Source organism: Giraffa tippelskirchi, chromosome 5 (genome assembly GCF_054371585.1).
Source record: "Giraffa tippelskirchi isolate mGirTip1 chromosome 5, T2T-mGirTip1v1.2.pri, whole genome shotgun sequence".
Taxonomy (NCBI): Eukaryota; Metazoa; Chordata; class Mammalia; order Artiodactyla; family Giraffidae; genus Giraffa; species Giraffa tippelskirchi.
In genome coordinates this window covers 49766580-49789319 of record NC_137279.1, presented here as the reverse complement: position 1 = coordinate 49789319, position 22740 = coordinate 49766580, and the positions used below count along the sequence as shown (strand labels likewise).

Here is a 22740-nt window from a genome sequence, read left to right as displayed (position 1 = left end):
AAAGTACAAGAAAGGATAAAGAGCAGAAATCAATGAAACTAAAAACCATTAAGAAAAAGCAACAAAGCCAAAAGGTGGTTCTTTGAGAACAGATCAACAAACAATAAACTCCTACCTAGACTGATCAAGAAAAACAGAAATTACCAGTATGAGAATGAAAAATAAATTACCACTTCAGCTCCTACAGATACTAAAAGATAGAAAAGACCATATTATGAATAATCTTATGTCCACAAATCTTTGAAAGTACACCTTATCTAAAAGATACAAAATGAAACCCAAACTCTGAATAGCCCTATATTAATTAAAGAAATAAGCTATAAAAAAGCTTCCCACAAAAAAAAATCTTCAGGCTCAGATGGTTTCACAAATTAATTCCATAAATCTAATAATGAAAAAGAGGATAGTTAGAACTGGATTATTAAAAAGTCACCTTTAATAGCAAAAGGAATAACGTTCAAGATTCAACATAATACAGGTTATAAGCACTAGACTATAAAGAAACAGAAAATCAGCTCTGATGAAATTCACTTCTTCTTCCCTTTTGAAGACTTGGCAAATAAAGCTGGATCTATCTGCTCCTTTGCCAGTCCTCTGACAGAGAAGAGCCTCGCTGCTCGCTCCTGGAGAGTGCCCCCACACTTTAGTCCCCGGGCCATGAGTTCACACTTGAGCTTCTCCAAACCCAGCGACTCCATTTCTGCAACAGAGTTGATTGCCAGTAAATCTAAAGTTTCCTGACTGATATCCTGAGAAAAAGAAAAAAAAAAGAGAGAGAGAAATTTTAAGTAATTCCATTCCTTTGTCTCTTTAATTAAAACTTTCTTCAACTGTCACTGACATCCTATTTTTCAAGAAATTTTCATTTTTAATATGCTGTATCTTACTAGTGAATGCTAATAATCATGTAATTCTATACATGTTCTCAATTCAAGTAAACATTAATTTTTTATCTATATACTTAGAAACAGATATTCAGAATAACATAAGATTCTAAAAGAATAAAAAAAATTAAAAAAATTTTTAAAAAGATTCCAAAACAGATAAATCTTAATATGTATGAACATACTTTTCTTTTTTGACTTATCCAGTAAAAATTCAAACAGCAAAACATACTTCACCTACCTCGCCTACCCTTCCTACTATGACTGGAGAAAAAAGCAGTATCCTATTAAGCTTCATTTTAATGAGAATCCTATGCCTATGAATCTACTGATATTAACCCCATCATCTTTTTAAAAAATATTTGGCTGCATCAAGTCTTAGTTGTCACACATGGGACCTTCATCATTGTGGCGTGAGGGATCTAGTTCCCTGACCAGGGATGGAACCCAGGCCCCTGCCCTGGGAGCGTGGAGTCTTAGCCACTGAACCACCAGGGGAAGTTCCCTAACCCCATAATCTTAAGCTTTCTATTCTAATCAAATAATCATGATCGTCAAAGTTCTCACTTAAATAACTTGACAAATTTAAATGCTGTTCAAAAGACCTGCAAATGTTCTATCAACCAAGTAACTTTATAGACTTACACAAAATTAAATACTTCTAATGACGGATGCTCTGCCAAGAATGAAAGTGTTCATCTAGGGTTTTTTGGTTGTTTTTTTTTTTTGCTGCAGTGGGTCTTTGTTGCAGCACATCGGCTTTCTCTAGTTGTGGTGCCAAGGGCTTAGTTGCCCCCAGGCATGTGAGTTCTTAGTTCCCCAACTAGGGACGGAACCCACGTCCCCTGCATTGGAAGGGGGATTCTTAACCACTGGGCCACCAGGGAAGTCCCTCACCCAGGGGTTTTTTAAAAAACATATTCAGTTTAGTTCAGTTCAGTTCAGTCCAGTAGCTCAGTCATGTCTGACTCTTTGCAACCCCACGGACTGCAGCACGCCAGGACCCCATGGACTGCAGCACGCCAGGCTTCCCTGTCCATCACCAACTCCAGGAGTTTGTTCAAACTCATATCCATCAAATCGGTGATGCCAGCCAACCATCTCATCCTCTGTTGTCCCCTTCTCCTCCCGCCTTCAATCTTTCCCAGCATCAGGGTCTTTTCAAATGAGTCAGTTCTTCCCATTAGGTGACCAAAATATTGAGTTTCAGCTTCAGCATCAGTCCTTCCAGTGAATATTCAGGACTGATTTCCTTTAGGATTGACTGGTTGGATCTCCTTGCAGTCCAAGGGACTCTCAAGAGCCTTCTCCAACACCACAGTTCAAAGCATCAATTCTTTGGCGCTCAGCTTTCTTTATGGTCCAACTCTCACATCCATACATGACTACTGGAAAAACCACAGCTTTGACTAGACAGACCTTTGTCGGCATATTCAAAGGATAATAATTCTCTCAAAGTTTAGTTGTTTTTAAAAAAATATTAAACAACTCTATAGATAGATTCTTTATCTTTCTAGTTGAGCATTTTTTTTTTTTAACAGTTATTTTGTTAGATTTCTAGAGTGAATCTTGACTTCTTTATATATGGCCAAATCCTAACCCACTATGTGTCTTTGGAGAATCACACGTGGCTGCACAGTTATTATGAATACAACAGTTACAACTACATCAAGAACAAAATTTCCACAGTTAAAAGCTCAAAGATTAAAAGTCAAATCAGGTTTTATTCTATTTTCCTTTTTCATTTTTCTAAGATTTTGGTCAGGATAAACTCCTAGCATATATGAGTTACATAAAAGCTGAACATTCTTTTAACTCCAGAGATGGTGTGAGGGTCAATTTAAAGCCCTTAGCTCGAAAAATTTCACTATCTCCCCTAGAAAGAGCAACATATTCATTTCTGCTTATTTCCTGGGAGTAGGGAAGGTGCTTTAAATGGTAAGTTTTGTGTTTATCAAAGGAAGCCAAGTCAGGTTTCATCTGTCCTAAAAAGGAAATCATTAGACTGAAGAATAAACATTAAAGATTTTTGCTGGAAGTCAGTCCATTGAAGATAGCAGTAACTATTTAAGGGAAAGCATACATAATGACAATAAGTTTTTAAAAAGCTGAGTGTAGGGCTTAAGATTTAATGATAAATTTAAAAGGAATGGCTCCTTTTCTGCAGGAAAGGTCTTCACATCCAACTGACAACTGTGTTCAAACAGTAACTCACCTGAGAAAGAAAAACTAACAAGAAATGTAGTGATAGGAAAATGAGCACATTTCATCAAATCTAAAAGTGACATCTATCATAATATGCCTTACTACTGCCTGTATTATTAAGAAACAATAAACAATATTAAGTAAACTGTAATGTGATATATATCCAAATTCAGAGATACTGAAATGTGAAAAAAGTGCATCCTAGAATTGATGAAATATAGAACCAAGGACACCACCTAGTGGCAAAATAATACCAAGTCCACAGCTTAAAAACAAAAAATCCAAGGATTTTTCTTTTGCAGGGTGGGGTAGCGGGTAGACATGACAAGCTTCACTATCATCAACTTCTGATTATTAAACAAGCCTTTCCACTAAGCAGCTGATGGGGAAAAGCACATGTTTTCATTTTAATGACCTACTGCAGAGATTAAATTGACTTGGCTTTAACATAGAACTCTGCTCAGTGTTATGTGGCAGCCTGGATGAGAGTGGGGTTTGGGGGGGAATGGATACATGTATATGTATGGTTGAGTCCCTTTGTTGCTCTCCTGAATTTATCAAAAACTGTTAATTGCGTATACACCAACACAAAATAAAAGGTTTAAGGAAAAAAAAACTGACTTGGCTTTAGATATCGACCCCTAAAATTCACTTACCATGTTTCCTGACTGGCTTGCCTCCAGCTTGGCCAAGGCAACGTTTTGCCTATCTTCTCCAGGTGCTCCCTTGGCGGCTCTTTCCCCATCAGTCATTTCTTTTGTTTCTTGCTCCGTATTCTGTCCAACTCCAGTTGCTTCCTTTTCTAAGGATTCTTTACCCTCTGCCTCCTTTTTCTCCTGGGTGTTCTCTGTTTCTACAGCCCTCTTCCTTTCCATGTACTCCTGGGTAGGTGTCTCCCCCAGCTCAGCACGCAAGTCTTCTGAAATACTGTTCCCAGAGTCAGTCAAAGGGCTCTGTAGTTTTTCTGGCGATCTACAGTCTGTACTCAATACTCTTGCCTGCTGAGAACTACTAGTAATTTCAGCTGCCATGTCAACACCATCACAGCCATTTTGAGAAACATGAAAGCCCATTCCAGAAGTACTAGGTGCTTCTTCACTGTCATCATCAGAGTTCTCAGAGCTGGACCCCTCTGCAGTCCCTAGTCCTTCCATGCCCATCCTATCAGAAAGTAACAGAAAGATTTAATGCCATTTACAGCTTCAACTTAAAAAAAAAATAAAAAGAGAGAGCTGCAGTGTGTCCAGGAAACAGACTCTGAATAAGGATATCTGCTAGTTTGAGATGGAGATGGAGAGTAGGTAAGTTTCAGAACAAGATATTCCAGAGGTATAAACAGAAGGAAAAAAAAATTTCAGTGAGACTGAGAGCAACATTCCAAAGATCCTAAGGATCTCTCTTTAAAACATGTGACTCTCTTAAATTGATTTTGCTTAAAGCCTTTTTCCTAATATTGTATGAATTTTAACTGTTGGAATTAGATAAAATAATGAACAGTTAAAAGAAAATCCAATTTTATTCATTTTCATCCAAAACTGGAAACTACCCAAATGTCTAACAACTAAAGAATGGATAAACAGGTTGTGGTACAGCCATACCAGGCAACAACACTTGGCAGTAGAAAGGAATGAACTATTGATCCATATAACACCACCTATGGGTCTCAAAAAAGAAGGCCCAGCCCTTCCTATAACAATGAAGGGCTGTGTCTTCTGGGAGTGCCTATGTTAATCCACCTCTTGGAACTAGATGTAATCTGCTACTTAGTCACTGAAATGCTGAAGACAGGAGTAAGAGGCAGGGTGAGGGGAAGGGCTCTTGGCTAATATCCCCATTATCTAGAAGACAGTTTTAAGTTACAACCATGGGTCTGTATGTGCATTTTTGTAAGGTACCTATGTTTACTGTAGACAAGGTACACTATTTCACAATATCGAGGCTTTCTAGATATCCAGAGGTGACAATGTATGATAAAAAGTAAAGCTGCTGAATTAACCAATCTGTAAATATCTTTGTTACAATTGATTAAATGAACAAACAAAACAAAAAACATCTTGAACATGGATTAAACTGTCTCTGAGGAATATATGCCAGGACTTGTTCATTTAGGATAGCAGCACAGGAACAGAAGGAAGGGAGGGATGTATGTGGATGTGTTCATATTTACATTTTGATGATAACCATTGATGTGTGGAGCACAAGCTGGAATCAAGATTGCCAGGAGAAATATCAATAACCTCAGATATGCAGATGATACCACTCTTATGGCAGAAAGTGAAGAAGAACTAAAGACCCTCTTGATGAAAGTGAAAGAGGAGAGTGAAAAAGTTGGCTTAAAACTCAACATTCAGAAAACTAAGATCAAGGCATCTGGTCCCATCACTTCAAAGCAAATAGATGGGGAAATAATTGAAACAGTGCCAGACTTTATTTTGGGGGCTCCAAAATCACCGCAGATGGTGACTGCAGCCATGAAATTAAAAGACGCTTGCTGCTTGGTAGAAAAGCTATGACCAACCTATACGGCATATTTAAAAGAAGAGACATTACTTTGCCAACAAAGGTCCATCTAGTCAAAGCTATGGTTTTTCCAGTAGTCATGTATGGATGTGAGAGTTGGACTATAAAGAAAGCTGAGTGTCAAAGAACTGATGCTTTTGAACTGTGGTGTTAGAGAAGACTCTTGAGAGTCCCTTGGACTACAAGGAGATCCAACCAGTCCATCCTAAAGGAAATCAGTCCTGAATATTCACTGGAAGGACTGATGCTGAAGCTGAAACTCCCATACTTTGGCCACCTGATGGGAAGAACTGACTCATCCGAAAAGACCCTGAGGCTGGGAAAGGTTGAAGGAAGGAGGAGAAGGGGACGACAGAGGATGAGATGATTGGCTGGCATCACCAATTTGATGGATATGAGTTTGAGCAAGTTCCAGGAGTTGGTGATGGACAAGGAAACCTGGTGTGCTGCAGTCCGTGGGGTCACAAAGAGTCGGACACGACTGAGCAATTGAAGTGAACTGATTGATGTGTTTGCATCTCTTGGCTGTTTTATAGGAATGCATTGTTAAATAATTCAGTGGAAACATACCTCCTTGCTAATACTTAATAGTTTAGATCTGATTATGAATGCTCTTAGAAGCATTAAAAAAAAACAGAAAGAGACAAAAACTATATGACATTCTAGAAAAGATGAAACCATAGGAACAAACATCAGGCTAATGATCAGTGGTTGCCAGTGGTGGAGGTGAGGGGAGGAAAATTAACTGCAAAAGGACACCAGGGAACTTCTGAGGGTGACAAAAATATTCTACGGCTTGATTTTGGTGATGCTTACATTATTATGTATTATAAACCTTTCAAAACTTGTAGAACTGTTCAAAAAGGGTGAAGTTTACTGTATATAAATTATATATCAATAAACCTGGCTTAAGAAAAGAAACCCACAGGAAATACCATTTTTGTTTCTCTCAGGAACATTTAATTTCCATTTCAGAAAGAACACAAAAAATTCTATGCTGGACTGAGTTAAATAGTGTTTAGTTAACAATTACCTTTCTATCCCCAAAGGGGAAGTCAACAAACAAGCCAAGATCCAACTCAACTTATCATCATCTAGAACTTGGCCCAAGAGAACTAAGCTGGTAACCAGAGGACCAACTGGGAAGGGTGGAGGAGCTAAGAGTAAAAGGGATAAGAAAAAGTACTGTTGTGCTTTTCACCTACAAGCACAAAAGTAGTGAAGAGAGGTCTGGAAAGGTGATCAAAGACCTCAGTGATGACTATGAAAAACCAGAGAAAACAGAACAACTTGGAAAGTAAAGTCATGGCTTCCCCCTGGAATTTTTGAAAGTTACCTCTTTCAACAACTATTAGTAAGTCATGTATAAAGTTATTTTTTGTGTGATTTTTCACTGTAGGCAAACAAACTGTCCCTTAGATTCTATTAATGGCATTTATGGCAGAAACCATTACTAATGTGTATAATGTGAGAATCACTGAAACCTGATGTGGAACACTTTGGAAAATTTCTGAGCTTCCATTAGACTTTACTTAAAAGTGTGTTTATACCAGATAAGACAAGGAAGAAATATAGTAGGTAAGTTTCAGAACAAGATATTCTAGAGGGATAAACAGAAAGAATAAATATATTTCTTCAGTCCTCAAAGATCTATTTGGAATGAGAATGAACATACTTACCAAAAGCATTTCCTTTTCCCTGCACTGGCTCTTTCGTCTGTTTTTGATTTGTTTGGCCGTTTCCGACTCTCACCGATTTCTGCCGATACCATCTTGCTAGAGGCAGCCTGCATGCCTAGCCATAAATTTTAACAACTCAGTTTCTACTATCAGGATTAAGTTTAATTAAAGAATTTATAAATAATCTGGATTGCAAAAAGAGCTGCAGTCTAAAGCTCTAGATTTAAATTTCTTAGCATACCAAAATTTAATCCAGTTAAAATGAGACTAATCTTAAATTTACAGATTTAAAATGAGCATTTTGGCTCTTGAACCAGATTTTTAAAGCACCATGTCCAATTTGTAACTTTGAAGCTTACAGATCCATTCCTAACACTCCTCAAACCTAACAATTCACCCCCTTATGCCCCTTATGCATCCCTTTATTTGCATACAACTGTCTCTCCCCTATTATAACTCTTTTGATGGAAAACACTCCTCCTTATCCAAATGAATGCATAATAGTCCTAGCATAATGCTTTGGATGCTAAAACATAAAAGCTAAGAATAATCATTCCCATTAAAAACCATTTAATAAAAAGGAGACCTAAAAATGAAAGCAAATATGTGGGAGTGTAGGTACCTCCTGAAGACTTAGCTTATTCCCAGGAAGCACAAAAAACATTCTTAGCTGGGGCCCCTGAGCCCCCAGAGCTCAGGGATCAAGTATGTCAAATGTTGTATGGATATGTGGGTATTTCCCCTCTGTGTAGTAAGGCATATTGTGTTCATTATTGAATGGAGAAATTTCATAGCTTCATCAGATTCTCGTAAGTCTGTAACCTAAGAAGGGTCAAGAACTGCTCTTGGTGTGGAACAGCTGGTTTCCAGGATGCCTGCGGATGGCACTAAGGAACCCTCCTCCTCACCTTTGAGGACAGAATCCTCCAGGCGCTCAGCCATCTCATGGCACTGCTGCTGGTAGTCAGGGCTGGAGAAGCAGTGCCTGGGTTCTGCAAGCTTCCGCTGCAGTCGTTCCAGGCGCTTTTGCTCCTTTTCAGCTTCTCGCTCGGCTTGTTGTTTTACCCATTCAGCCATTCTGGGGATAGGAAAGAGAAGATGTAACTAAATGGCTAAATTATACACACATACTTTTATACAGGTAACACCCCACCTATACAAATTACTCCACTCTTATTCACACTGTGATAGTCCCTCAGAAAGGTGTGCCATGCTTATTAGCATACTGTTATGGACTTGACTAAAACCCAAAGATTCAATCATGAAAAAGGTTATATCTGGTAACAACAAATTACAGCATAAGTACTTTAAGTTTACATTTCTGATATGTGTGGTGTGTGTGCAATCACTAATGACAGAAAACTATGTCTTTTTAAAAAACAAAACAGGTGGGCATCTTACGCTTTTTCATGATTGACATCTCGTAATCTCCTTCCACTGAGATCCCGGCAAGCCTCTCGATTGGTTGTCTTTTCAATCTGAGCACCAAGTGCTCGGAGCATTGAGCCAAAACCTAAACAAATATATTTGGAGAAAGCAGGTTAAAAAGTATTCAAGGATGGTCAGTTCTAATGCGGTGAATGAAACTGGAGCCTATTATACAGAGTGAAGTAAGTCAGAAAGAAAAACATCAATACAGTATATTAACGCATATACATGGAATTTAGAAAGATGGTAATGACGACCCTATATACAAGATAGCAAAAAAGACACAGATAGAGAGAACAGACTTTTGGACTCTGTGGGAGAAGGCGAGGGTGGGGTGATTTGAGAGAATAGTATTGAAACATGTATATTAGCATATGTGAAATAGATGACCAGCCCAAGTTCGATGCATGAAACAGGGCACTGAAAGCTGGTGCACTGGGACAACCCAGAGGGATGGGATGGGGAGGGAGGTGGGGGGGTGTTTAGGACTGGGGGACACATGTACACCTGTGACTGATTCATGTCAATGTATGGCCAAAACCACCACAATATTGTAAAGTAATTAGCCTCCAATTAAAATAAAAATTTTTTTTAAAGTATTCAAGGATGGACAAAAGCCGAACTCGTAAAAAGTAGGTTAGAAAGTGTTCAAGGAATAAAAGCAAAAATAAACAAATGGGACCTAATTAAAATTAAAAGCTTTTGCACAACAAAGGAAACTATAAGCAAGGTGAAAAGACAGCCTTCAGAATGGGAGAAAATAATAGCAAATGAAGCAACAGACAAACAATTAATCTCAAAAATATACAAGCAACTTCTGCAGCTGAATTCCAGAAAAATAAACGACCCAATCAAAAAATGGGCCAAAGAACTAAACAGACATTTCTCCGAAGAAGACATACAGATGGCTAACAAACACATGAAAAGATGCTCAACATCACTCATTATTAGAGAAATGCAAATCAAAACCACAATGAGGTATCATTTCACACCAGTCAGAATGGCTGCTATCCAAAAGTCTACAAGCAATAAATGCTGGACAGGGTGTGGAGAAAAGGGAACCCTCTTACACTGTTGGTGGGAATGCAAACTAGTACAGCCACTATGGAGAACAGTGTGGAGATTCCTTAAAAAACTGGGAATAGAACTGCCATATGACCCAGCAATCCCACTGCTGGGCATATACACCGAGGAAACCAGAATTGAAAGAGACGCGTGTACCCCAATGTTCATCGCAGCACTGTTTACAATAGCCAGGACATGGAAGCAACCTAGATGTCCATCAGCAGACGAATGGATAAGGAAGCTGTGGTACATATACACAATGGAATATTACTCAGCCATTAAAAAAAATACATTTGAATCGGTTCTACTGAGATGGATGAAACTGGAGCCCATTATACAGAGTGAAGTAAGCCAGAAAGAAAAACAACAATACAGTATACTAATGCATATATATGGAATTTGAAAGATGGTAACGATAACCCTATATGCGAGACAGAATAAGAGACACAGATGCATAGAACAATTTTATGGACTCTGAGGGAGAAGGTGGGGGTGGGACGTTCTGGGAGAATAGCATTGAAACATGTATATTATCATATGTGAAACTGAACACCATTCCATGTTTGATGCATGGGACAGGGGCTCAGGGCCGGGGCAATGGGATGACCCAGAGGGGTGGGATGGGGAGGGAGGTGGGTGGGGGGTCCAGGAAGGGGAACACATGTGAACCCATGGCTGATTCATGTCAATGTATGGCAAAAACTATTACAATATTGTAAAGTAATTAGCCCCCAACTAAAATAAATAAATTTATAAAAAAAAAAAAAAAAAAGAAAGTGTTCAAGGATGGACAAAAGCCGACCTTGTGAAAAGAGTATTATTATATTATAAGATTATCATAAGAGTAAAGGTGATCTCTATTTTCTTTTCGGTTTTAAAGGAAATGCACGTCAAGATTCTAACCCAGGTAGCAAAGGTAAGAATACTGATAAATGTGATTCAATCCTGTGCTTTTCACACTTTCTCTTATACTTCTGCAATATTGTACCTGCACCACTGGGATGTTTTACAGGGCTTTACCTAGTGACAGAAATCCCAAAATTCCACAGTTAAGAATTTTAAAAATTATATGATGAGATTTTGCAATCAAGCAATTTTAAGCTGTCACTGGCTGACACGACAAGCTTCATACTGACAGAATTTCAAACAGCAGGATGACTGTAATCTGAGATGTTAGCTCTTTGAAAACCAAACTGAGTCACCACAGATTTTGAGAAAGCCTAAGAATTATATGTTAGTCCATCAGGAGAAATACCAAGAACTGTTCATATTCAGTTTTTGCTCTTTCAGTTTCTTTTCTCTCTAAGATGAGTTACCACAACCAGGACCTTAATCTACCTCAATCTGTTAACAGTTGCATTTCATAAAGTGACGTCAGGCTTCCCGTGGAACTAGAATAACCAAACAAAATCCTGAGAACAGCAAAAGGAGATTTGATTGTTCTAACACTCATCAGCAAACTGGACAGAACAGCCATCACCTCTCTTCATTTAATTCTCCCCAAAGACTGAGAGCCTAGGGTGCCTAAGAGTGATCTGGCTGGGCTGGAGAAGGTGGGCATTTTATCATACTGTATCTTCCCCAAAAAGAATAAAAGAGAAAATATTCAAAACTAGGTAAATTAACAAAGGACTTCATAAGGCAAATCAAGGCTGGCACACTACAGAGACCAAGGAGTTTGTTAATCCAATACATCTGGCTACAGAATGCAGATATGTTACTACTAAGCCATCAACATTCACGTCCTACCTCCTTTTCCACCACGAAGTCTGGGTTCCAAACTGTAAACAGCTCCATGCTGCACTGTGTCACTGGTGTTAACAAGCGATCCATTGCACTTCACAAAGAAGCATTCCACTGGGACAACCTAGAGACAAGTGAGGGGCCTTTCAATGCTGTTTATGAGACAAGTTTTTTTGCAGGAAGGGACCTAGCTTATTTTTTATTATTTCAGTTACAAGGAGATAGTACGTGATCAGTTAATATCTGCTGAATTGAAAAAAATGAAAAACACTAAAAGAAAAAAGTCATTTTATATGATGTATTCTAGGTACAACTTTTTCCTAATACTTACCTAATCATGATATAAAGAACTATTTGCTTCTTGGGTGAAAATTAAAACTGCTCTTTCTCGTTCTCTAATAGGAAATGGGAGTCGAGGTGGAAGATTACAGGGGCTCAGATCTAGTAACTCTGAAGGTCCCATTTCCTTTGACTTTCAAAAACAATACCAAGTTGAACAGTGAGTGGCCCCAAGTTTAAAAGTGACATCTTGAAAAGTATAGATAGGGATAAGAAGCGGGGAGAGGAGGAGACAAAAATATGGTTTTTAATATACTTACATAAGCTTTAACAGTTTTAGAATCAGCTGGCAGTTGGTAATTAATCTCTTCTGCCAGCGCCTCCCTGAGATCCAGCCAATCACTGAAGAAGCCCACATAGCCCCCCAAACCCACTCTATGTATTTCAAAAAAATTCTCAGATCAAGTGATGAAAAGAAAATATAAATACCGTAAGGTTTTCTAAACAAGTTTTTTTTTTTAGCCGCAGTACTCGGCATGCAGGATCTTTGCTCTCAACCAGAGACCAAACCCGCACCCTCTGCAGGGGAAGCTCAGAGTCTTAACCACTAGACAGGGAAGTCCCTAAACAAGTTTCTCATGCCATATAATAACACAACAGAGGAGTATTCTCCAAAGTTATATGGAACTTATAGGAGGTTATATAGGAGGTTGGCAATTAAATCTGCAACATGAAGAATAAAGAGATCTAAATACAAATAGAAAGGAAAAAGGCATTTCTGGCATCTTCCTGAAGTGGAAACTATTAACATTCATTCTAAGGCACATCACACAGCTATTTTAATGGGACCCATTCCTTCACCCAGCTGCCTACTATGAGCATAGTACTTTTCAAGTGTTGGAATACTACCATGAATACCATAGTGAATGCAAATCCTGCCTCATGATGCTTATATTCTAGTGGGGGAAGACAAATTATGAACAAACATGTATTATGTTTGTTATATAATTATAATTATATAATTGACAAATTATATATTATGTCAAGTGGTGATAGGCAGGGTAAAGGGGATTAAGATATATGGATAGGTGTGGTGGTAATCCAGTTAATAAATACGGTCAGTCAGAGAAACCAGAGAATTTAAGAAAGTGAGAGAATAAGCCATATGGTTGTCTGGGGGAACAGCATTCCAGAGGCAACAGCAAATGCAAAGACTGCCAACAGAAATGAGGTTAGAGTATTCAAGGAAGAGCAACACAGTCGACATGGCTGGACTATTTGGATATTTTGGTGTGAGATGTTTATTACACAAGCACATGGAGATGCTGAGTAGACCAGTGGCTATACAAGTCTGGAGTTTGGGGAAGAAGTCGGTGTTGAAGATTTACACTTGAAAGCTACCAGCATTCTGATGGTACTGAAAGCCATGAGTAGGGAGGAAACCACTGGGATGAGGGAGGGGCTCCTGCAAGATGAGAGTTCATGGTGATGAGGATGAAGCAGCAAGAGACTGGAAAGGAGAGGCCAGCAAGATGGAAGACAATTGAGGGTGTCATCTGCACAAGTGAGAGAAGTGTATAAAAGGGGGAATGGTCAACTGTGCGAACTGAGGCTGACAGGCCAAGCAAGACGAAAACTGGAAACTGATCGTTGGATATGGCCACACAGAAGATACTGACCAGCATGACACAGAGCTGTTGAAGTGATGGGAACAGAAAAGCTGAACTAGAGTGGGTTCTAAAGGAGAAGAGTTTCATGTTCAAGTATATTTTTTTAATAAAGAAAATCAGAGAAAATAAGGCGACAGCTGGAAGGGATGTGGGCTCATGTTTGCACACTGGTAGCAATGATCCAGTAAAAAGGGAAAACGCTGGAAAATACAGGGGAGAAAGCACTAATGCCAAATAAGTCTTTTAGTAGGTAAGAGGGGTTACTCTACAAAGTAGAAGATAACTGCAAGTTACTTGTAAAATAATGACAGTTCATCCACAGTAACACACAAGAAGGCTGAATATACAGCAGGTACCTACCAGAGGCACTGCTGTGAGGAGAGGAAAATTCTCTCCTTACTGCTTGAATACAATGTTTGTCCTTGAGATGGAATAAGTCTTGGAGATTTAAAGAGAGAGGATGTGAGAAAGAAATCTAGAAGAGTGAAAGAGTGATGAACTGAGCAGTGCCTCTCAATCGTTTTTACACCACCATATACACAAATAATATCTGGATGACACCCTGAGGAAAGTGAGTGAAGTTACTAAGGATGGGCTGAGCTTCTGGGCACCCCCAGGTTCTGTCCAGCTGCCCAAGGTCTAGTGGGATCAATATTCTCAGCAGTCCTGCAATCCAGCAGATTTCTCTAATCCAAGTGTAATTACAGTAGAATTGCCAAGCAGCACTAAGGCTTGTATATGTGAATTTGTCATGAGACTGTTTTATGTGATTAGTTCCCCTACCAGGGTCACTGCCTAGATGCCACTCATAATAGGTAGAGAGTTGGATTTAAACTGACTGGCATTTTCCCAGGCAAATATGGTACCAGGAGAGAGCAACAAGGGAACTCAGGCCATATACAATGATGTGATTAACATGAAGGATTATTCTTGTCTATAAAATCCTGTTTACTTTAAAAAGCTGTAAAAATAAATGAGACAAGTAATATACCTTCTATATATTTAATGTTTATAAATTAAGAGCCACTTTAATATTTTGTATATCCAATGAGTATGGTTATTTCTAAAATCCTAAATAACTTCAAAAAACTTTAATATGAAGGCAGAAAGATTATACATCATACTTCATTTATGAACAGAACCGCTTATTTAATCAGACAACTGATTACCAAAATTGCATTTTTCTACTTGAGATTCTTGTCAATTTTCTAGTAGAAAAAAAAAAAACACCAAGAAAATTTAGAATCAATTTAATTGTTTTTAACCTTTAGAAGGCATTTCAAGCACAAAGTATTATGCGTCTTGGGCCAATCAGCCAAGGCCACCAGAGAAAAACATGTAGTCCAACAAAATCAAATTTCTTGACTCACTACAAGAGAGGGATTGCACACCAGAGGAATCATGAGTTGTCTCACCAACAAATAAAAAGATGCAGTTTTAGGATTGGGGGCAAGGATGGAATTTAGGTAAAATTTAAATAAAACAATGTTTTAAAAGGCTCACAATAAAGCAGGGCTTTGTGTATCAGGGTCAATACCAGGTCTAGACTGTGAAGGAGATCCAGGATCCTGTTTCCTCCAAAAATACAAAGTTAAGATAAACGTGCAATGCTGTGTCTAGAAACCCCTAATTTGAAGCTTCGCACCTGGAAATCAAGAGTGCTTCTCTACATCAAAGGGGCTTAGATTCTCAAGGCAAGAGTGGGATGCTTCTTACTGATACAACTTCAAACAGCAGTTTACTCTTATAATCTAAGATTTTCAAGGTAAGGTTTTGAAAAGAATGAAAAAGAAGGAGACTTTCAAGGAAATCATTTTGACATTTCACCACTGCACCATCTCCTTGGGAGAAACACTGTTTCTTACTGACTTTGCAGCTGGCTCTATGTCTGTTATCCCAGCCTAATGAATAGCTGGGCTGATTTTTAACTTCTTCAGGGAGAGCTAACACCAACTTTATCATGTGTCAGAATAGTTTTGTTTTAAAAGGCACAGGTGTGAAACTGTGCTGTTTTTATTCATTACAGTATATCATCAAATGCCCTTTTATAAGTTTTGTGGTTTTGTTCATACTTATTATGGCCATGTTTCTTAAGTATATGACTGAATTCATTCATTCATATTTCTTGCTTCTTATTTTAAATTTTTTCCAAGACTCCTCATAATTAAGGTCTAAATTTTTCTGGTCCCACTTTGGATCAACTGTCAATGAGTTTGAAAACTGTACTCATGGGATAAGAATTATTTTCAAAGGTATTAAAATCCAACTATTTTGGAAAATATTTCCCCATTCAGATGGCAAACTGATGGAAACTGTCAGTTCTGACAGCAGTTAAACTGAAGTATAGGGAAAAAATGGGGAAACTGAAAAACTGCTGCTGCTGCTAAGTCGCTTCAGTCGTGTCCGACTCTGTGCGACCCCACAGACGGCAGCCCACCAGGGTCCCCCGTCCCTGGGATCCTCCAGGCAAGAATACTGGAGTGGGTTACAATTTCCTTCTCCAATGCACGAAAGTGACAAGTGAAAGTAAAGTCGTTCGGTCATGTCCGACTCTTCCGCGACCCCATGGACTGCAGCCTACCAGGCTCCTCCGTCCGTGGGATTTTCCAGGCAAGAGTACTGGAGTGGGGTGCCATTGCCTTCTCTGAACTGAAAAACTACACGATTTGCAAATACACATTGCTTCTCATGGAACCAGTTCAAATAAAGATGTGGTTTAGACTGCAGTGTTAACATGTGTTAAGCTCATAAATAACAACCAGAGAAAGTCTAGGGAAACACGGAGGAAGTGTGCTTATAAAGAAAAACAGAGTAACAGGTCAAATGTCAAAATTAAAATTAGATTCAAGGAGAGCATCTGATTCTTTAAATAACATAATAGGTTTAATATCTTATAGTTGGTAAAAGCTTGCTTACGTCATAATTAAGTAAACCACACATGTGTAACTTTGTAAGTTTTTAAAAAATACGCCTGGACAAATAAGAGCATCATATGATTAATGAAAACGTCTAAATGACAGGCGCTAAGAATCATGCTCTCGACAGGGCCTATGTGAGTGCTTGGCCACGACCAGTGACCAGAAGAATCCATTTCGTTCCCAATCATCCTTTGGATATGACATACTTCTCTAGGCTGGAGCTAACAGGGCTGTGTTATCAGTAGACAAAAAATGCATGTCACATAACCGTAGAGTGAACGTAAGGAAGTGAGCCTGAAAAATCTTCTGGGCCAAGTGCCTCATTTACGGATGAAGAGAATAATACCAAAGGGTATTCTGTTAGTCCAGACTGAGGGCCGGACTATAGCGCCTGTGAGCGAAAGGGTTTTTCTCCTTTCTCTGAGACAAAACCATCACAAAACAAAAGCGACGGAAGGCCTCATTATCAGTTTGAAGCATCTTCAAACTGAGGAACCTTCAGCCTCAAAAACTGAAAACTCAGAAGAACAGACGTGCCCCCCGACAGACCCTCACCGCACCTATTCCTGCCCCTGTCCTCCTCTGTCCTCCTCTTTCCAGGAACCACAAACCTCACCTGATATTCGCAGTGTCGACGGATAAAATCTCGTACGGAGCACGGGGCCGAACCACACCACACCGCCTTGCACCCGAAGCCAGGGGCCCGAAGCCACACCTGCGCCGCTGTCTCCGCCATCTCACCCAGTCGCGGAACCTCGACACTCCCTGGAGAGCTAAGAACCACCACCCACCCGGCGTCTCTTGATGACGTAAGCTCGCTCATCCAGCGCCCCGCCCCTCACTTTTCGCCCCGCCACCCCCTGGGGACAGTCACGTGACCTGGAGCAGCAGAGCAAAGCTGACTGGGGGAGGGGAACAGGAAGGGCCTGGCAGAGGCCGATAAGAAGGCAGAGCACCGGGGCGAGGCGTTGCTAAGAGGAGTTGCTAGGGCGGGGCTCGAGGGACTCTCTATAAAAGGCTGGCGCCGGGTTAGGTTTCCAGCGGTCTGGCTATAAGTGATAAGAAGGTAACTAAGTACTTCCTTGTACCTCAAGCTTTGGCCCTTTCCCTCCCATCTGTGTAGTTATTTTTGGGTCGCAGGGAATCGTGGCCTGAGAAGGCGCTGCTCGCTGGGGGCTTGAGAAGGGAAGCTGCAGTCGCGGAAGCGGTTTTGGGGGGCTGCTTCCTCGGCTCTGGGGAGCTCCCCCCACTCTAGGGGCAAGGGAAACGGAGGTGGGGAGGTTTCTAAACAACAGCTCTGGGCGGGTTTTTCCTCCAGGTTTACCAAGCCATCTCTTTGCGGAAACTGCCATCCTCTCGGTTTCTGCCAGCCACGCTCAGTTTATTCGTATTTCCGCCTGTTTCCGCTCTGCGTTATCTTCACTTCAGCTCGGTTTTCAAAATATTTCACAGCAAGTGGGCCCTTGTGAAAGGCAGTGACGCTTATAGTGATGCTGCTCTGAAAAACCCTGCCATAACTTTTATTCCGCACCATGGAAACACACTCGCACATATTTGCATAGTCTAACTTTAAGGCTCTGGGAATCTGAAGAAGTCCCTTAATGTTTAATATGCTGAGGTTATGGTATTTATAAAATCCTGAACAATTTAAAAGCCACGAGATAGGAGGGTCTTAGGAGATATGTGTACCTATTAAACACGATTGTATCAGCCGACAGAATCGAAGTCGTGCGTCTCAGATCTTTAGCAAATGAAACTGCTGAAGGGAAAGCAACGAAAAATTCAGAAATCATTTTTAACTGGCGGTATGAACAACAGAATGTCAAGACCTCTGAAGTTATAGATTCCGTTGTCTTTATTTCACTTTCACAGGAAGAAAAATGAGAAAGGGCCTCCATGGAAATGCCAGGAGATAAAGAAAAATTACACGAAATAATAAAAATACTGTGCCTAGAGACCAGTGTTTTGCAAAGTGGGTGACACGGTGACCCCAGAGTCAGTAAGTGTCTCATCAAGTATTCATCTTCTAATAAGGGAAGTCCATATTGTTTGTTACTAACATTATATCTAGTCCTTCTAAAACCTCAAGTTTAAATGAAATTGTTCCTTCTTTATCCCTTTCTTGCATTTAAATTCTTATTGTTAAAAATCCCAAGTATTAAAAAAAAAACAACCAAGTATTGAAAAGGCATTTGTCATTTAAAATATGCAATAACTGTTATTAACTTTTCAAAGACAAAAATCTCCTGAGTAATATATAATCTTGTTAAATCTTTCCAATAAGCACTTAGCATGGTGGCACCATGGCACACACAAAGTAGGCATTAAATAAATATTAGTTGGTTATTTGATGAACTACTAAGGTAGACAGTCTAATTATTCCCAATACATATCTGAAGAAACATGCCTGCCTGCATGGGTGCTCAGTCTTGTCCGACTCTTTGTGACCCCATGGACTCTAGCCCTCCAGGCTCCTCTGTCCATGGAATTTTCCAGGCAAGAATACTGGAGTGGGGTGCCAAGTTTTCTTCCAGGGGATCTTCCTGGCCCAGGAATCAAACCTGCATTTCCTGTATCTCTTGCACTTGCAGGTGGATTTTTTACCACTATGTCACCATAGTTAGCACTAACAAAACACTTTCTCTCCTGAAGGTGCAGCTTCAACTTGGATTAAATTACTGAATACATTCAAATAATAAGAAAATTAAGGTACCCAAAGTTAGGGCTATGGCCAAGAAAACAGTGCACATCAGTGAAAAAAAAAATCTAGAAAGACAGCTGATTGGTTGGATGGTTGAGAGTGTGTGGTGGTGTCCAGTAGACAGTGTTATGTGCCAGGCTGGTTGTGGAAAAATAGAGACAAATACTGCCACCTTTCCAACCTCAGTGTAGGGAGAAAAGGGACAGGAAGACACATGGGAGGTTATGACACTAAATGGTGAGTGGGTGGGGGCCAGTTCCTCTACTATTAAGAGTGTGTAGCTGTGCTCTTAGAACTGTATTTGGTGTTCTTTCCAACAAACCACAACGGCTTTGTTTCTGCCCATCTTCTCCAAGTGATTGACTCTAGCTATACATTTGCTTTTTGAAGACTAGTTCAGCCACCATGAGAAGGACACTGTGAGAGCATCCTGAGGCAATGTGGAATAATTGTTCACTGCCAGGAAATGACAGCCCCAGACAATGCTTGTGTGGCAACCCATGACAGAGGCTCAACCAAGCCAGAATGTCATGCTGGTCTGTAAGAACAGGAAGCAGAGCTGTACACTCTGGCAATTTTCATAAATGACAGCAAAGCTCCTAAACTAGTGAATTCACAGACTACATCCACGTGTGACATGCAAGTCGCCCTTCTGTGTTTTCAGCCATGTTTGTGCTCAGAGGAGACGAAGGGAGGTTGTTAATGCCGTCCTTAAGACAAAAGACAATGGTACAGGCCGACTCTTCCCGTGCCACAAACGCAAAACTGCTATAAACTCCCCAGTTGGCAAGTGTTGCCTTGTAGATGGCTCCAACCCCAGAAACAATGAGGTCAGCTCCTAGGATGGAAAAACAGCTTCTGGGTAAGAGCTGTGTAGTCCATACTGGGTGGTGGTTGATGTGGGGAGGTGGAGCCTGAAGCAAGGACCCAAGATGTTTGGCTGCCAGTGAAGGCACAGCTCCACCCTCCTTCCTTTATTGGACAGAAGAAAACAGGACACGTCAAGGATGAGGTGGAGTTCAGAGGTAGAAGAGGTTTGTGTTTAGCTCTGATGCTGGGAAGGATCTGGAGATGGCAGAAGAGGAGAGTATGGTAGAGGCACAGGGAAGAGATAAAAAGCTGGACTCGCAGTCAGTGCTGAATGTAGAAGCCTAGCTCTTTGTAATATCAGCAAGAAAACATCTTCACTCAGGGTGAACTTAGATCAGTAAATTCTATCACCCCTGATTGCGCTAGATATTACCTTGTTTGCATTATCATGCCAACAGTAGCTTCCCAAGGCTTATTTGGTATCATTCTTACATCACCATCAAATAATGTTATATTAAAAAGGCTGAATTTCTTTTGTGCTGTTCACAGTACTAGAACTATAAAGCAAAACTGACACAGCACCTATCTTCTAGAAATTTAGTATCTCAGCACTGGGATTTTTTCAACACTGAAATTTAATTTCTCTCTAGTCAACAAAAATCTGCAATCCTTTATGAATTTAGAATAGCCAAACCTTTCAAAAGGGGATTTTTCTGCTGGAGAATTGATAAGCCTTTAGAAGTATTTTTTCCTTTAATTAATTGACATTAGTGTATGTCCACTGTGTTAGGATTCTCCAGAGAAACAAAATGAATAGAATATAACAAAATGAATAGAATATATATATATAGAGAGAGACAGAGAGAGAGAGAGCAACTGTATAAGAAAGAGAGAGAGAAAGAGAGACATTGTTAAGAATTGGCTCACACCTCATGCAATTAAGGAGGCTGACAAGTCACAAGATCTGCAGAATGAGTCGGCAAGCTGGAGACCCAGGAGAGCCTGGTGTGGTTCTCAACTGAAGGTCAGCAGGCGAGCCAGGGTTTTGGTTCTAGTCTAAAGGCAGGAAAAAGCTGATGTCCTGATTTGAAGGCAGTCCAGGTAAAAGGAACCCTCATTTACTAGGAGGAGGGTCAGGCTTTTTACTCTATTCAGGCCTTCAACTGATTGGATGAGGCCCTCCCGCATAAAGCGAGGGCAGTCTGCTTTGCTCAGTCTGCTGGTTCAAATGTTAATCTTATCCAGAAACACCCAGAATAACTTCTGACCAAATGTCTGGGCACCTCATGACCCAGTCAAGATGACACATAACATTAACCATCATATCCATTAACTAGAGTTACCTTTAGTAAAGAAATAAACTTCACTAATTTAATTTTATTTTGCACCTGAAGAGGAAATGTTATTTAGCAAATGACTGAGAAAGAAAAAGTCCAATGTTTCTTACTCCCCAGAGGTTTTGCTCTGTGAACTCAGGAAACTCATCTGACTGCTTTGTGTGCTAAGTCACTTCAGTCGTGTCCGACTCTGTGCGACCGCATAGACGGCAGCCCACCGGGCTCCCCCGTCCCTGGGATTCTCCAGGCAAGAATACTGGAGTGGGTTGCCATTTCCTTCTCCAATGCATGAAAGTGAAAAGTGAAAGTGAAGTCGCTCAGTCGTGTCGGACTTCTAGCGACCCCACAGACTACAGCCTTCTAGGCTCCTCCGTCCATGGGATTTTCCAGGCAAGAGTACTGGAGTGGGGTGCCATTGCTTTGTGTATATGCTTCTAAATGGCCGAAGAGCTACCCAACAACTATTGTTAGAAAGTATCTTTGTACCACAGAGTGTGGTCAAAGTTCATATGGTGAAATCCTTTGAGAGTTTTTGAATGAAAGGTGTTGTATCTCATTAATTAAAATGCAGGGGTCATTGGTCAACTGCATTAAACTTCTAGGTTAAATAAATTAACTAGATTTTCCTTAATAACTCAGCTGTCTGGCTAACTCACCTACCTAAGAACACATTTTTTAAAAATAAAAAATAAAATAAGCCTCAAAGTCTCCACACAGCTAAAGACTAAGTTTTTCTTATAGCACCCTAGACTCTTAGTTTTAGAAAGGATTCTAAGGGAATGCCACTGGACTCGACAGTCCAGTGGTTAAGAATCCACCTTCCAAACCAGGGGATGCGGGTTCCATCCCTGGTTAGGGAATTAACATCCTACATACCAAGGGGCTACTAAGCCTGTACCAGAACTAGAGAGCCTGTGCACCACAATGAAGACCCAGTGCAGACAAAATTAAAAATAATAAAATTTAAAAATAAAAAATAAATTTCATCTTATAAAAAATAAAAAGGATTCTAAGAAGGGTAATGGTCTGCTATGGAAAATTAGTAAGTTAATATAAAATAAATTATATGAGGGGCTTCCCTGGTGGCTCTTGTTAAAGAATCTGCCTGCCAATGCCAACCGGAGTTCAATCCGTGGGTCAGGAAGATCCCCTGAGAAGGAAATGGTAACCCACTCCAGTATTCTTGCCTGGGAAATCTCACGGACAGAGGAGGCTGGTGGGCTAGAGTCCATGGGGGCTGCAAAAGAGTCTGACATGACTTAGTGACTTATTGACAACAACAAATTCTATTAAGTAAGGAGACAAGAATGGGGACTGCAAGAGGCTGGTGTGGGGACAAGAACCGAGAAGTAGTAGTTGCCGGCCAGAGTGAAATAAAAAGACAAAGCTAACACCAGGGAAGATTTTGTGATGGGTCAAACAAGGTAACACATCACTGTAGACGAAGATCTTCCTGTATCACAGCAGAATGAAAACCTTATGTGGAGTGTACTGTAGTCAA

The 22740-nt window shown here is 40.1% G+C and overlaps 1 protein-coding gene and 1 long non-coding RNA gene across 2 annotated transcripts; one reads left to right on the top strand and one right to left on the bottom strand.

The window, feature by feature from the left end:
* Positions 1-414: 414 nt before the first annotated feature.
* Positions 415-17146, bottom strand: SDE2 (spliceosome associated SDE2). The gene is made up of 7 exons (XM_081491485.1): positions 17008-17146; positions 11531-11648; positions 8690-8801; positions 8197-8366; positions 7289-7403; positions 3746-4250; positions 415-749 (listed from the first exon to the last, which is right to left on the bottom strand). Exons 1-7 carry the CDS (start codon positions 17125-17127, stop codon positions 528-530), a joined length of 1362 nt encoding a protein of 453 aa, XP_081347611.1. The 5' UTR covers positions 17128-17146; the 3' UTR covers positions 415-527.
* Positions 17147-17291: 145 nt separating this feature from the next.
* LOC145506559 (uncharacterized) lies at positions 17292-20428 on the top strand. Its single transcript, XR_014054033.1, has 2 exons — positions 17292-17457; positions 18264-20428. It is a non-coding gene; the product is annotated as an uncharacterized LOC145506559 (long non-coding RNA).
* Positions 20429-22740: the final 2312 nt, after the last annotated feature.

Excerpts from the sequence above, each read along its gene's own strand:
- SDE2 (XM_081491485.1), bottom strand. The coding sequence starts at position 17,127 with ATGGCGGAGACAGCGGCGCAGGTGTGGCTTCGGGCCCCTGGCTTCGGG. Across the intron at positions 8,802-11,530 it reads ACTTCGTGGTGGAAAAGGAG|GTTTTGGCTCAATGCTCCGA; the intron begins GTAGGACGTGAA and ends ATATTTGTTTAG. Across the intron at positions 750-3,745 it reads CAAGCCAGTCAGGAAACATG|GATATCAGTCAGGAAACTTT; the intron begins GTAAGTGAATTT and ends TCTTTTTCTCAG.